The following is a 12607-nucleotide window of genomic DNA, read 5'->3' on the forward strand; positions in this document are numbered from 1 at the left end:
TGCACATGAAAAATTCGTCATTGCCCTACAGTTCCCATATAGTGCCATCCTTGTTTTTTTGTGTTGTGTGTTTTTTTTTAAATAAAATAAATGTGGAACTACTGTTTTGTTTACAAACTTCAGAAGAACTAAATAATACACATTATATATTGTGAAAATTACTTCATGTATCATGTATTTTTTTTACTGTCAAATAAAACTTCGTGCATTTTTAGTGTAGAAAATAACAAAGTGTTATTTGTCAGATTCCCTTTCAGATATGTCCATCTTGCTAGCATCGGACTGTGGTGTGATGCACTCTAAAATGCGCTTCAGCAGTGAAATATGCGAGTTGAAGCTGCCATATATCTGTCAGAAGACTGAGAACAACACACAGACTGAGGTTGCAGGTGAGACATAGACATGGCACTTGTAGTGTTCACTAAAGGATGTGTTGTATAAATTAATAGACCTAGGCACTTTCAGTCTCTATATACGGAATACCTTTTGTACAGGTAAAGTGGTGTACACATCCACCGAGTGTGACAGTGGCTGGATCCCATGGCAGGGTTTTTGCTATAAGCTTTATGGAACCCAGAGAGAGATGAAGAAGGCTTACGCAGCTGCCCAGCAGGTGTGTGTGCAGAACGGAGCTCAGTTGGCCAGCTTCCACAGCCTGGAGGATATCGAGATGCTCAACACTCAGTTTAATGGTACACACACACATTCCAGTATACACCAGTGTCCAGTTATCACCTTATGCAATGTGCATGCACATGCGAGGCAATAGTTGTGAAATGACTTGCGAAAGTGTTGTTTTGAAGTGCACTCTTTTTGGTCGCGAAAGACATGACTTGTTTTACACCAACTCGCGTAGAGCCTGGCAGGTCATGTCTTGGATTATCATGGTAAGAGATTACCAAGATGCACACCTTATAAAAAGAACTATAAAGTAGAGGTCTGCTGAATTGATTTTTAACACCTGCACCTGTCCGCTTCAATCACCCCCACAAGTGGCTGCAAAATCTAGTGCCACGCCTGTCTGCACCAGTCACAAAATCTAATGTCAGTCCTGTTTTCACCCACCTGCACCTTCTAAGTTAAGCCCTCCAGCATTTGTCCACTTTGACACAAACTAGTTCCTAGTTCTTGTTTACATGTAGCCTTAGACATCCTAGTCTGCACCTACCTGCTTTATTGTTTCTGTTCTCATGGATTTATCTGTCCTGCCTAGTTTAGAACACAAATGGACAATGGTTGATTGACTTGCAAGTTGAAAATATATTGACATGTAGTGCATTTCTGTGAAATGCGCTCACTGAGGACTTTATTGGGAACATTATACTAATACTGTGTAGGTCCTCTCTTTGCTCTCTGAGATGCTTTTCTGCTAACCTAAGTTGTACAGAGTAGTTATCTAACTTGCGTAGCCTTTCTGTCAGCTCAAACCAATCCATTCTCTGTCGTCCTTACTCCCCAGGACTGCCACTCAAAAGTATGTTTTCTTTATTATACCATTCTAAGTAACTCTAGAGACTGTAGTGCATGAAAATCCTGGGAGATCAGCAGTTATAGAAATACTATCCTGTCTGGCACAAGCAATGTCATGGTCAAAATCACTGAGATCACATTTTTCCCATATTCTGATGTTTCATATGAATATTACCGGTGTTCCTATGATACAGGTGTTCCTAATAAAATGCTTGGTGAATGTATACTTACTTAGGTCAGTCAAGGTTGGACTTGAAGCTTTGTTTAATGAAAGCCAAATAAGATGCACTGAAATGTTTCAATTATGTGCTATCAACAGTTGGATGTTATTTTGCAATAATGCTTTTGCTAACAGTAGTCTATTTAGTTGTCTAAAAGTGTAATTTGAATTAAAGATAACCTCTGTCAAATTCTTTGTTTATTGATAATAATAATATAATAATAATAATAATAATAATAATACGGCAAGTTGCGTTCTTGTATCTAAGGACGAAAAGATGAAAAGTGAAAAGATAAACGAAGTAAATATACACCCTGAAAGTCCACTTTAATGCATTCCGTCATTTCTTAACTTCTACTGGTGCTCCATCATGGAGTGATATTCAAAACAAACATTTTCGTTTAAATCCTTTACAGAGAGGGGACTGGCTGCCTGATTTCCACATTGCCATCATAAAAGTTGTTCAGCTGCTCACATGTAAAAACGTACATTTGAGGGGAGGCAAAAAATATCCACTTGATCTCAGCCACAGAGAATGCAATTGCCACCGTACAAACACAGCAGTAAAAACTCATTTTCCACAATGTGTGATGGAATATTTATAGACATGAATGCTAGCATGGTCCATGTATTGGGCAATTAAATCTACCTGACTTTTTTTTTTTCAGTTTGATATAGAATGTTTCCAGAAATGTTTGGACGCTGTGCAAAATGCAAATAAAAATAGAATGCAGTGATGTGGAAATCATTTAAACCCTCTGGATTATTGAAGTAGTACATAGACAACATATCAAATGTTGAAACTGGGAAATGTTTTTGCGTTTTTGAAACATATATGCACATTGTTTTTGAAAAGCCAGTGCGTTTTCATATATCAGCTGTTTGGTAAAAATAACTTACATGGCGGATTTTATCACAGAAACACCAGTAGTAATTACATTGCCTCACCTTTCCATGTAAAACTAATCCTGTTTAAATACTACTGTTGTCTTTTATGTTCATAGATTTAAGCTGTGTAGAGGAAGATATTTATAGATTGATGGACACTAACAATTTAGAACTGAAATACTATTTTGAAAATGACAATTTTGCCATTGATTAACCCATATACACTAAGTATGTTTGTTTTTGTGTTTGTTTATCAGAGACGTTGAATGTGTGGATAGGACTAAAGGCCATTCACAACACAGATCTCTTTAAGTGGGAGGATGGAACAGAAGTGTCGTTTACGTACTGGGGACGAATGCAGCCACCACTGCTGAACCTCATCACTGACAGCTGTGTGGCTTCCTTAGAAACGGTTTGCAGCAGCTCTACTTGTCTGCTATTATGAAGTGCAGATGCAGTTCAGCTTTCCTGTGTCTGTTGTGTAATACATTAATGCAATAGAATTTTACTATATAAAATGATGTCTTTTACTTCAGATAGCCTCAGTCTGGGTCCATGTGTTTTGCCCTTATAGTTCACAGTGATAGGGGTAGAATAGGTGTACATGACAAAGAGGATGCATATTTAACCAAGCAATATCCACCCTCACCCCTCAGGACCATGGGTGGTTTGTAGTACCTTGCAACACATCGAGGCCCTTCCTGTGCAAGAAGAATGGCACAGTGAACGAGAGTGCACCAGAGGAGGGCTGCCCACAAGATGGGGTGAGTCACGGTCATGGTTAGGCTCGAAGACAAAAAGCCACATGAAAGGAGATGATGAGAGGAGTACCCTCTGTCTCTGTATTTTTCTTTTCGTTTGTGTAGGGCTGGAGGAGGCATGGAAATGCATGTTATAAAATCGACACTCAGGAGGTATCCTACAAGAACAGCTGTAAACTTAGCATAAACAGCAGGTAAAACAAAAGCTCATCTGATGCTTAAACAAAAGAATTACTCAGAGTTTACGGAAATTTTAAGACATTAATCGCATTCATTTTCTGTCACTCCTTCAGTTACTTATCCATACTATTCACTATTTTCTTTATTTCCTTCCTTCTTTTTTGTTAAGGCACACAGTTCTCTCTTGTTCTCTACTTTCTTAATTTCTTTTTTATGAACAAATTTTTTTGTTTTTCTTATTCTCTCTCTCTCTCTCTCTCTCTCTCTGTGTGTGCGTAGATTTGAGCAGAGCTTCATTAATAGTCTCCTGAAGGATCATATCAGCAAGAAACCACTGTACTTTTGGACTGGACTGCAGGACTCTAAAGGCACTAGAGAATATCAGTGGTTCAGTTCAACTGGACAAGGAGACAAAGTTACTTTTACCAATTGGAGATGGAATGAACCAGGTTGACCCTACTTGCTTATTATGAATTAGAATCATAGTGCCCTTTTTTGGTCAATGTTATTTTGCCATATATATTGTGCACAGTAGTAAAACGCCAAAAGCTTATCTTAAAATGATTGTAAAACAATGTCTCCGGCATCAGCATATTCATATCTATTTCATGCAATAACTTCCTGTGAGGTAACTTTAAACTCTTCAGAACATCTGGTTCCTATCACCACCACTGTGAATGGTCCTGTCTTTGCAAGTTGTTCTTGAACAAAGCATTTCACATCAAACTATTATGAATGACTTTTACTTCTTAACCATTTCATTATACAGAAAATTTAAAAATTTGTAGAATTTCTCTTTAAAAGAATAGTTTTGTACAACTATGAAAATGGCCAGGTGGCATTGTGCAAAGACCATCATGCTAATTAGTGACTGCTAATTACCTCCATTCTCTTTAAGCTGTATTAGCTTGTGTAACTGTTTCCAAAGCTACACTTGTGTAATCTGTGCTTTGCTTATGTTTTTCAAAACATGGACTGCATTTCCCAAAAGCGTCTTAGTGCTGAGATCAACTTAACTGGTAGATTGTTTGGTGTGATGCTCATTACCATTTCAGAATCATCTTGGTGCTAAGATGTTTTTTGGGAAACCAAGCATTGGTCAATAGTTAGAAACTCTCCTGAAGTGTATATGTTTGTTACAGCTCTTGTAGGAGGATGTGCAGTGTTATCCACAGCAAGCCCGGTGGGTCAGTGGTCTGTGAAGAACTGCACTGTGTTTAAAGCTGGTAGTATTTGTAAGCGACTTGTTACTGCTGGAGCACCTGCACCAACGGCAGCTGAGCCGGATCTCAATGCCACCTGTCCCCCAGGATGGGTCTCTGCAGAGGGAATCGGATATTGCTACAAGGTAGGTGTGAGTTTCTCTGCTTTAGTGATAATTAGATTCATGTCTACACATTTTCATATATGTGTGCACACGCAGGTCTTCCACGAGGAGCGGCTGAGTCGTAAGCGCTCATGGGAAGAGGCTGAACGGTTTTGTGAAGCTCTGGGAGCTCACCTGCCAAGCTTTACAGATATGAAGGAGATGCAAACCCTGCAGAACATCATAAGAGACTCCATTAGGTACCCCTCACCAAACACAAACACTACAGACCGGGTTTACTTTTATGCAGTCTGTCTGGCGAACATAGTTCGTTTGACAAGATGTTAAAGGGCCACTGTGAAGAAAAACTGAAGTTTCTTCATTGCTTTTAAGTAGGAGTTTGATATACAAGGTGAGTCAAAAGTCACAGGACAGGTTTTATTTTTTATTATCGACTTTTATCTCTGGGGTCATCTCAAACAAATTGTGTATGCTGAGAAAATCATTCACCTCTTTATTTACTGCTTTTATAGAGACATGAGAATCATGTCTGCTTATTCAGCCTTCAGCAGTTTACCCCACCCATTCGAAGTGAAGGTTATAAGGAGTCTTTTATATATATAAATCTAATATAATATAATGCGCATGTTTTTAAGGCTATAAGTGAAAACTGTCCTACATATGCTGAATATCTAACTATAACATATATATACAATGTAGGAGCTGAAGTAAATACCTAATGCAAAGAGGCTTTATTAGAGCCATTCCAGAGTCCATATAACAGGCAGGTGTCAAAACACGAGCAGGCAATCGAAAGACTTCATATTCACAGACGAGGCGACAAAGCGAAGGTCAAAACTGAGAAATAATACAAAGAATCAGGCTCAGAGCTCAGGTTCTCAACACAGAGACAAACACTGCACTAAATAAAGGGGGATAATAAGTTAAGGATAACTTGTAGGTGTGCAAGTGGGCCCGAGTAGAGTATTATTTAAAACGCATGACTGTCAATGGGTTTTAAATAATAAAAATATTGATAATTATTCATCATTTTGTCCAGACTTGGAGTCCCTGCCCTTCATTTTTTTTTCTGGCATGCTGGATTCATTCAGTGTTTACCCTCACCGACATCCATGAGGCCAGCATGCAAGCAACACATTATGAAAAGTTTATCCAGGCTTCATTAGTATAATTGATAATTGGGGTACAGGATTTTCTTTTTAGTCTATTATCTGAAATGGCTGGTACTGTTGTGTGCTAAGGTACGTAAGGTGTAACGTATTATCATTAGGAACATGAGGTTCTCCAGTTGATGAATTAAGGTTTGGACAGGATGTGCCCAGTTCTTTTTCCAGATAAAATATTCAGACCTGACATACACACCACCTCACAGAATGACTCATACATTTTTGTATTACGCAGTGATGATAGGTTTTTCTGGGTTGGATTAAATCGCCGAAGTCCGAACTATGATAACAGCTGGGAATGGAGTGATGGACGGCCTGTGAGTTACCTTTAACACTGTCTCCCACAATCAGTAAAAACCCAAAAGCTCACCATTTGCATAGTTTTCATATGTGTGTTATATAAAGAGAAGCAATTAGCTTTTTCACTGCTGTTTCCACTCTGTAACAGGTGTCAGTGATGATCTTTCCCCAAGAGTTTCATGGAGATGATGATTATAACAGAGACTGTGCTGCCTTTAAGGTAGATCCATAGATCTAAAACTCTAAAACTCTAAAACATTTACATGAGTGTTGTGCCATTTATTGTAAACAAATAAATTACAGTTTCATGTTGTAATTGTTGTTATAGAATCACTGTTGGTATACTGTAAAAAAAGACAAAACATGCTGTGAAGAATAGGTATATATGTAGCTTATGGAAACTGTTTACACACCTTTAGAATGAACTGATGGGGGATGTCAATGTGTCACTAGTGTCCATATGCTTTGCACTAATCTTCCGTTAGATGTTTGGCTTATTGGAAGCAATTATAATATATATAACTGATATAAATCAGTTTCTTGCTTATGGCAAATGTCAGCCCAGGCTTAGTTATGCCATGCTTTATGTAGGGTCTCAACTGTGAGTGGATGGTTAAGGAAAAGTCTCATTTAGTAAGACTGAACAGATGCTAAGATGTCATGATGGATCATCACACTAGAGTAGAGTTTTCTGTGTAGGACCCACTTCCTACATTTGTCTTGTGTTTTGTTTTATTTTGTGTTTTGTGTCTTGTGACATTTGTGTGATTTTTCTGTACCAAAGACAATGATATATATATAATATTTATTTACACAACCACTTATTACCTCTTTTTATTCTTGAATTATTTCAAATATGCTATTTTTTTTTACGGTACCTTTTAACACCAATATAAATAACCTGTGTTCTGATTGGCTACCCAGTATTCAAAACAACTTTTTTTGGCCTACGTTATCAGGCTAACCAAGAAATTCTGGTTTCTGAAATACCTCCCAGGCCAGTTTTTTTTAAGACTAGCTAATCCACTTTTTCTAGTTTTAAAGTCTGTACGCTGAGCATAGTGTGCCATTTAGTTGTGGTTGCATTGTCATGTGCACATCACATGAGTGTTGCTTCTGATTTATCCAAGTCATCTACAGGAAGTTTATAAGCTCTCTGTTATTAGGTTAAATTTTCCCACTAAATCTTAAGACAACATTGGTGATAATATAATTTACAGTTAAGTAAAATGGCAGCTCTTGTGATTTGTGATCGACTTTCAATGTGGTTGAATATTATAAACTGCTGTCAGCTGAATTGACATAAGTAAATACACGTGAAATAGGCTATCTTTGCAACTAAATTTCCATTTCTGAATCATGTGGACTAAAGAGTGTTTACATATTATTACATCTCTTTGGTTTAAATAAGCAAGAAAATCAGGTTTTCTGTGACGCAGGCTCTTAAAAAAAACAGTGAGGGCCTAGAATGAGGCCCCCCACCACCACCACCAATTTTTTATGGCCTCTGTGTCTCAGGAGTTTCTGAGTAAGGGCTCTGATCTGTTGAATTGCACAACATTTACAAAAACAGTGTTTGAATAAAAGGAACCCTGTTCCTGTCCAAGCACTTTATGCAGCAGAACAGGCACATATAACTGCATCCAACAGAGTAACAGGAGATATGCTAATGTTTTTGAATCATTTGATAAAATAGATATCTTATTCTCATTTTTGCAGCACAGGATTTTAAAAAGTCTTTATAAAAAGTTTTTAACAATGTTTTAAAAGGCTGAACACCCAGAATATCCCTCTCGGTCATGAATATATTTATTTAAAAAAAAGTACATTTTAGCCCACTTGCTTATGTCAAAATTATTGTAAAATATTGTCTTAGACAACAAGCAGCATTTTCAGAACCATTTACTGTAATAGCTTTTTGTGAGAGAGCTTTTTGAGGCTATTTCTTGTTACCAAACTGTAAACAACTCTGGCAAAGTATATGTCTGTAGAATGGAAAACTTGCTAAATGTAAGATTAATCCTATCTAAAATACTACGAAGTTTGGTTGGAAATGTCTTATCTTAGCTATAATCAAAGTATCAACCCTCAAGAATAACCCTGTACGAGTCCTAAAAACACGCTTTAGATTAAACAATAGGGGTGTTGGCAGTTTAGCAGCTAAGTATTACTGATAAGTAATTTCATGTGTTCTGTCTTTGTTTTGTAACCAGTCACTGAAAGGAAACGCCTTCCCTTTTTTCCTTTGGCTACATTATGTTCCTCCACGCCCATTTTACTCCAGTGCCTTTCATTGTGACGCTAAGCTAGAATGGGTGTGTCAGATCCCTAGAGGTAAGCTGTTTGATGATCTCCACAGGTAATTTTAAAATATGGAAAGGTCCTGTATGTGAAGCCGGAACCCAGCAGTGCTTATCCAATTCAATTCAAATGTTAGCAAAACAAAAATATATTTTCACAAGTGATTTTATTCTTATTTCCATTCCAGGTCAAACCCCAAAAAAGCCTGAGTGGTATAATCCAGGTGGAGTGTTAAATTTTTTTTTTATAGTTTTGCTTGTCCAGTCTCCCCTTACACTGTGTGTTTTTCTGGAATCAAACTTTCTTTAATTTATGTCTGTACACCACAGATGGACACCATGAGACCTCAGTATTCATCGATGGTCAGGAGTTCTGGTTTGTGACCCAGCCACAGCTGTCCTATGAGGAAGCCAGTATCTATTGCAGCAGCAATCGGAGCAAACTAGCCACTCCTCTGACCATCAACGCTGCCAGACATCTGCAGGAGCACCTCTTTAAAGTACCACTCTCCATCTCCAAGCACTACTGTGTCTTAGGCCTGTCATGATTACATTTAATTGAGAAGTCACTCCATTTAAAAAAAAAAAATAATAATAATAATTGATTAAAACCTTCTCAATGAATTAGCAACTATTAGCTGGCATTTTAAAATATTTTAGATATTTTTAATTCTCCTTCCAGTCTTGTTTATAGTAAGAAACCTTAAGAACACTCATTTATATATATATTTTTATAACGCATAAAAAGCATGTCTTTGGTTTAAAAAAAAAATCTTTGGTTTGTTCTAGCATGCAGATTCAAAAATAGTGAACTGGTGGATGGATCTTCGTCAACCAGGTCCTCTTGTTCCTCTAAGGTAAGTTTGTCTTTTTCCTTTACCCACATATGCACAATGCAGTGTAAGTTGAGCAAAAACATGCAGAACAGCAATGAATTGCACTAATATACCTGTATTATGATTGTATTCTCAGGTTGCACTTTTATCGCTCTGCGTTCTTAGGCAGATGTACCTCCATCAGTCCAGACTCGTTCATGCCAGGTAATATACAGTATATACATTATATACCAAAAGTATGTGAACACTCCTAATTATTAAGTTCAGGTGTCTTGGTCACACCCATTGCTAAAAGGTATATAAAATCAATCATATAGTTATGCAATCTCCATAGGCAAACATTGACTGTATTAAAAAATAAATAAAATAATGTGAGAAAAGCCCTGGCACCTGACCTAGTCTCTCCATCCACACTAAAGCACTGCTGTGACCAACTAGCTCCTATTTTTACCAACATCAACAAATCACTGGAACTCTCTGTTCCCACATGCTTCAAAGCATTCATCATCATCATCATTTCAATCTCCAAAAAATTAACATCACTGGACTAAATGACTTCCGGCCAGTTGCCCTGACTTCTGTAGTCCTGAAGGTCTTTGAATGCCTGGTCTTAGCCCACCTGAAGACTATTAGAAACCCTGTGCCAGATCCCCTGCAGTTTGCATACAGAGCTAACAGGTCTGTCAATGACATGGTCAAACATGGCCCTGTACTTCATGCTGCAGCATCTGGAACCTATGCTTCTGTTCTGTTTGTGGACATAACACTGCATTCAACACCATAGTGCCAGAGCTACTGCAGGTCAGATTGTTCCAGCTGGTTGTGCCAGATACCATCACGGAGATCATGGATTTCCTCATAAACACGAAATAGCAGGTGCAGAAAACATGTCATACCCCTAGACCCTCAGGGGTGGGAATCTCTAGGCATCTTTCTCTATATTGTCTTAAATTAGTAAAGTGTTTATTTTTACATAAGCGGCTGCAACTGTAACAACTGCAATTTCTCCCTGGGATCAATAAAGGAATCTGAATCTGAATCTCACGATTCGATATGATTCAGAGGGCTGTGTTATGATTATAAAACAATTATTGCTGCAACTTCACGCATCTTTTTTGTATTTGTAATGATCCATAATGAATTTACTTCTAATGTCTTTTATTAATAAATCAAATGGAAGTAATGTAGCAAGTGAACTAAAAGGCTCTCATTCACTGCTATTGCTTGGAGCACATAAGACACTGCTGCCGCTCATCTGTGATAAAATGCACAGTAAAATTAGGTCACCCAGTGGCGGTGAATGTCAGCATGTTACAGCCATCCTACCTGTTTTCTTTAGTGATTTTATAGGTTAGGTTTTGGTCTTGTTGTAGAGAGTAGGGGGATCGCTGTGTCAGTAAAATATTTTCGAAACAGGACGTGTACAATATTGCGCGAAAGCCCTGTTTTGCAATGACTGAGACTCAGACTGCAGGTCACTTAGCAACTTAGCAGTGTTATTTGTACTCATAAGCGCTGCAGTTGGTTTTCTGGCAAGTTAAATCTGCAACGAGAGACTTTCAAACACTAAAAAGTTGAGAAGTTGAAGCTGCTTCTCTTTGAAATTTTCCTGTTCCACCTTAAATGGTGCCGAGTTTACATTCTGTGCCTCAGTCAGAATTTAAGCTGGATCAAAATTTGAACAAGAAGCTCTAGCAACTTCAAGAAGCGACTTCAGCCTCACGTTGAGAAACGTTTTACAAGAAACTGATCTACTTTAGAGGAAAGGTTTTCTGGCGGACACAGGCAGAAAGTGGCTATAGCTGAAACCTAACTACTAGGACATTATCACACACTGAGACAAACTGGACATGGAAATGGAACATGTTGTGGAAATGTCGTGGCTGCTAAGCTGTTTTTTTTTTGTTGTTGTTGAAAGGTCAAAATGGCTCTTAACATTTGGGTTGTGACTCCTGACCTAACCTGGCCTTTGTGCAGAGTCGGTCGGCTTTCTCACTCATCCAGTTGTGTTTTTGTTATGTCCACCTCACAGAGTGTCCGAGCGCTGTACTTCCGTGCTTCCAGGTTCCGCCTTTTGTGTTCCCTCAACATTATAATTACATTATAAATTAAATATTTAGAAAATCGATTTTTGACATTTGTGAATCGATTTGGATTCGTTCACGTGCGCGTCACAATGCATCTAGGAATCTTTTTTTTTTTTCCCCTCACCCCTACTCAGTACTGGATTGTGTGCCCTCACCCCTTCTCTTCAGTCTCTACACCAGTGATTGTGTCTCTTTTTTTTTTTAAAAGTGACCATCTGCGACTGTGAAAATGGACTTCAAGTGCATTTTATAGTATATGTCTTTACCTGCTTTAACTGTGTACATACAGGTATTCATATCTGCATATGTACAGCTGTCCCATCCCACATCTTTGGAGCTTCTTTCCTATTGGCTGTTTTTTTATTATTATTCTTTATTCTGTACTTTTTATTTATTTTATTCTTGTTTATTGTATTTTATTTTACTTTTCTCTAGTTTAAATTCTAGTTTAATACTTGATAATAGTCTTTGTACTTTTGCATTTATGTTTTAAAATGGTTCTTATATTAGTAAAATGACCATCTTTTCTAGATCTTTATAGTTTACCTATTTGTGTAACTGATTTGTTTGTCTCTCTTTTTTTTATTCAAGTGAATTGTTTATCACTAACACTTAATCACTCTGATTATACAGATTACCGGGTAAGCTGTGGCAACAAACAGCCCTTTGTGTGTGAGGCACTGAATGTCACATCTGCAGAAACTGGAACACAAGTCCCTCACCCACCTGGCAAATCATGTGAAGAAGGAACCCTGGCCTTCAGAGACAAGGTTTGCTAATCGCTGCCTAGAGGCCCTCAGCCAGTTACAACTTCATTTCCAAAGAAGTTGGCACACTGTGCAAAATGTAAATAAAAACAGAATGCAATGACTTGTGAATTGTTTAATTGAAAATAGTACAAAGACACCATATAATTTCTCAGTTTCAACATTTGATGTTTTTTGTAAAATATGTGTCATGTAAAATGTGATGCCAGCAACATATTTTTAAAAAGTTGAGACAGGGGCAACAAAAGTTGTGTAATACTAAACAGGTTAATTGGCAATAGGTAAGATGATTCGGTATAAGTGCA

General features: G+C 37.7%; 1 protein-coding gene across 1 annotated transcript in view; it reads left to right on the top strand.

Annotated features, from left to right (window-relative positions):
• The window catches only part of ly75 (lymphocyte antigen 75), a 45363-nt gene that overhangs the window by 15899 nt on the left and 16857 nt on the right, over nt 1-12607 (top strand). The window contains 16 exon segments of the mRNA XM_037545322.1: nt 246-389; nt 495-692; nt 2836-2990; nt 3235-3342; nt 3445-3533; nt 3799-3968; nt 4662-4867; nt 4943-5085; nt 6248-6329; nt 6461-6532; nt 8526-8646; nt 8801-8836; nt 8943-9112; nt 9402-9469; nt 9585-9652; nt 12169-12305. Of these exon segments, the coding sequence (XP_037401219.1) occupies nt 246-389; nt 495-692; nt 2836-2990; nt 3235-3342; nt 3445-3533; nt 3799-3968; nt 4662-4867; nt 4943-5085; nt 6248-6329; nt 6461-6532; nt 8526-8646; nt 8801-8836; nt 8943-9112; nt 9402-9469; nt 9585-9652; nt 12169-12305 (1967 nt within the window).

This window comes from Pygocentrus nattereri, chromosome 15 (genome assembly GCF_015220715.1).
Source record: "Pygocentrus nattereri isolate fPygNat1 chromosome 15, fPygNat1.pri, whole genome shotgun sequence".
Taxonomy (NCBI): domain Eukaryota; kingdom Metazoa; phylum Chordata; class Actinopteri; order Characiformes; family Serrasalmidae; genus Pygocentrus; species Pygocentrus nattereri.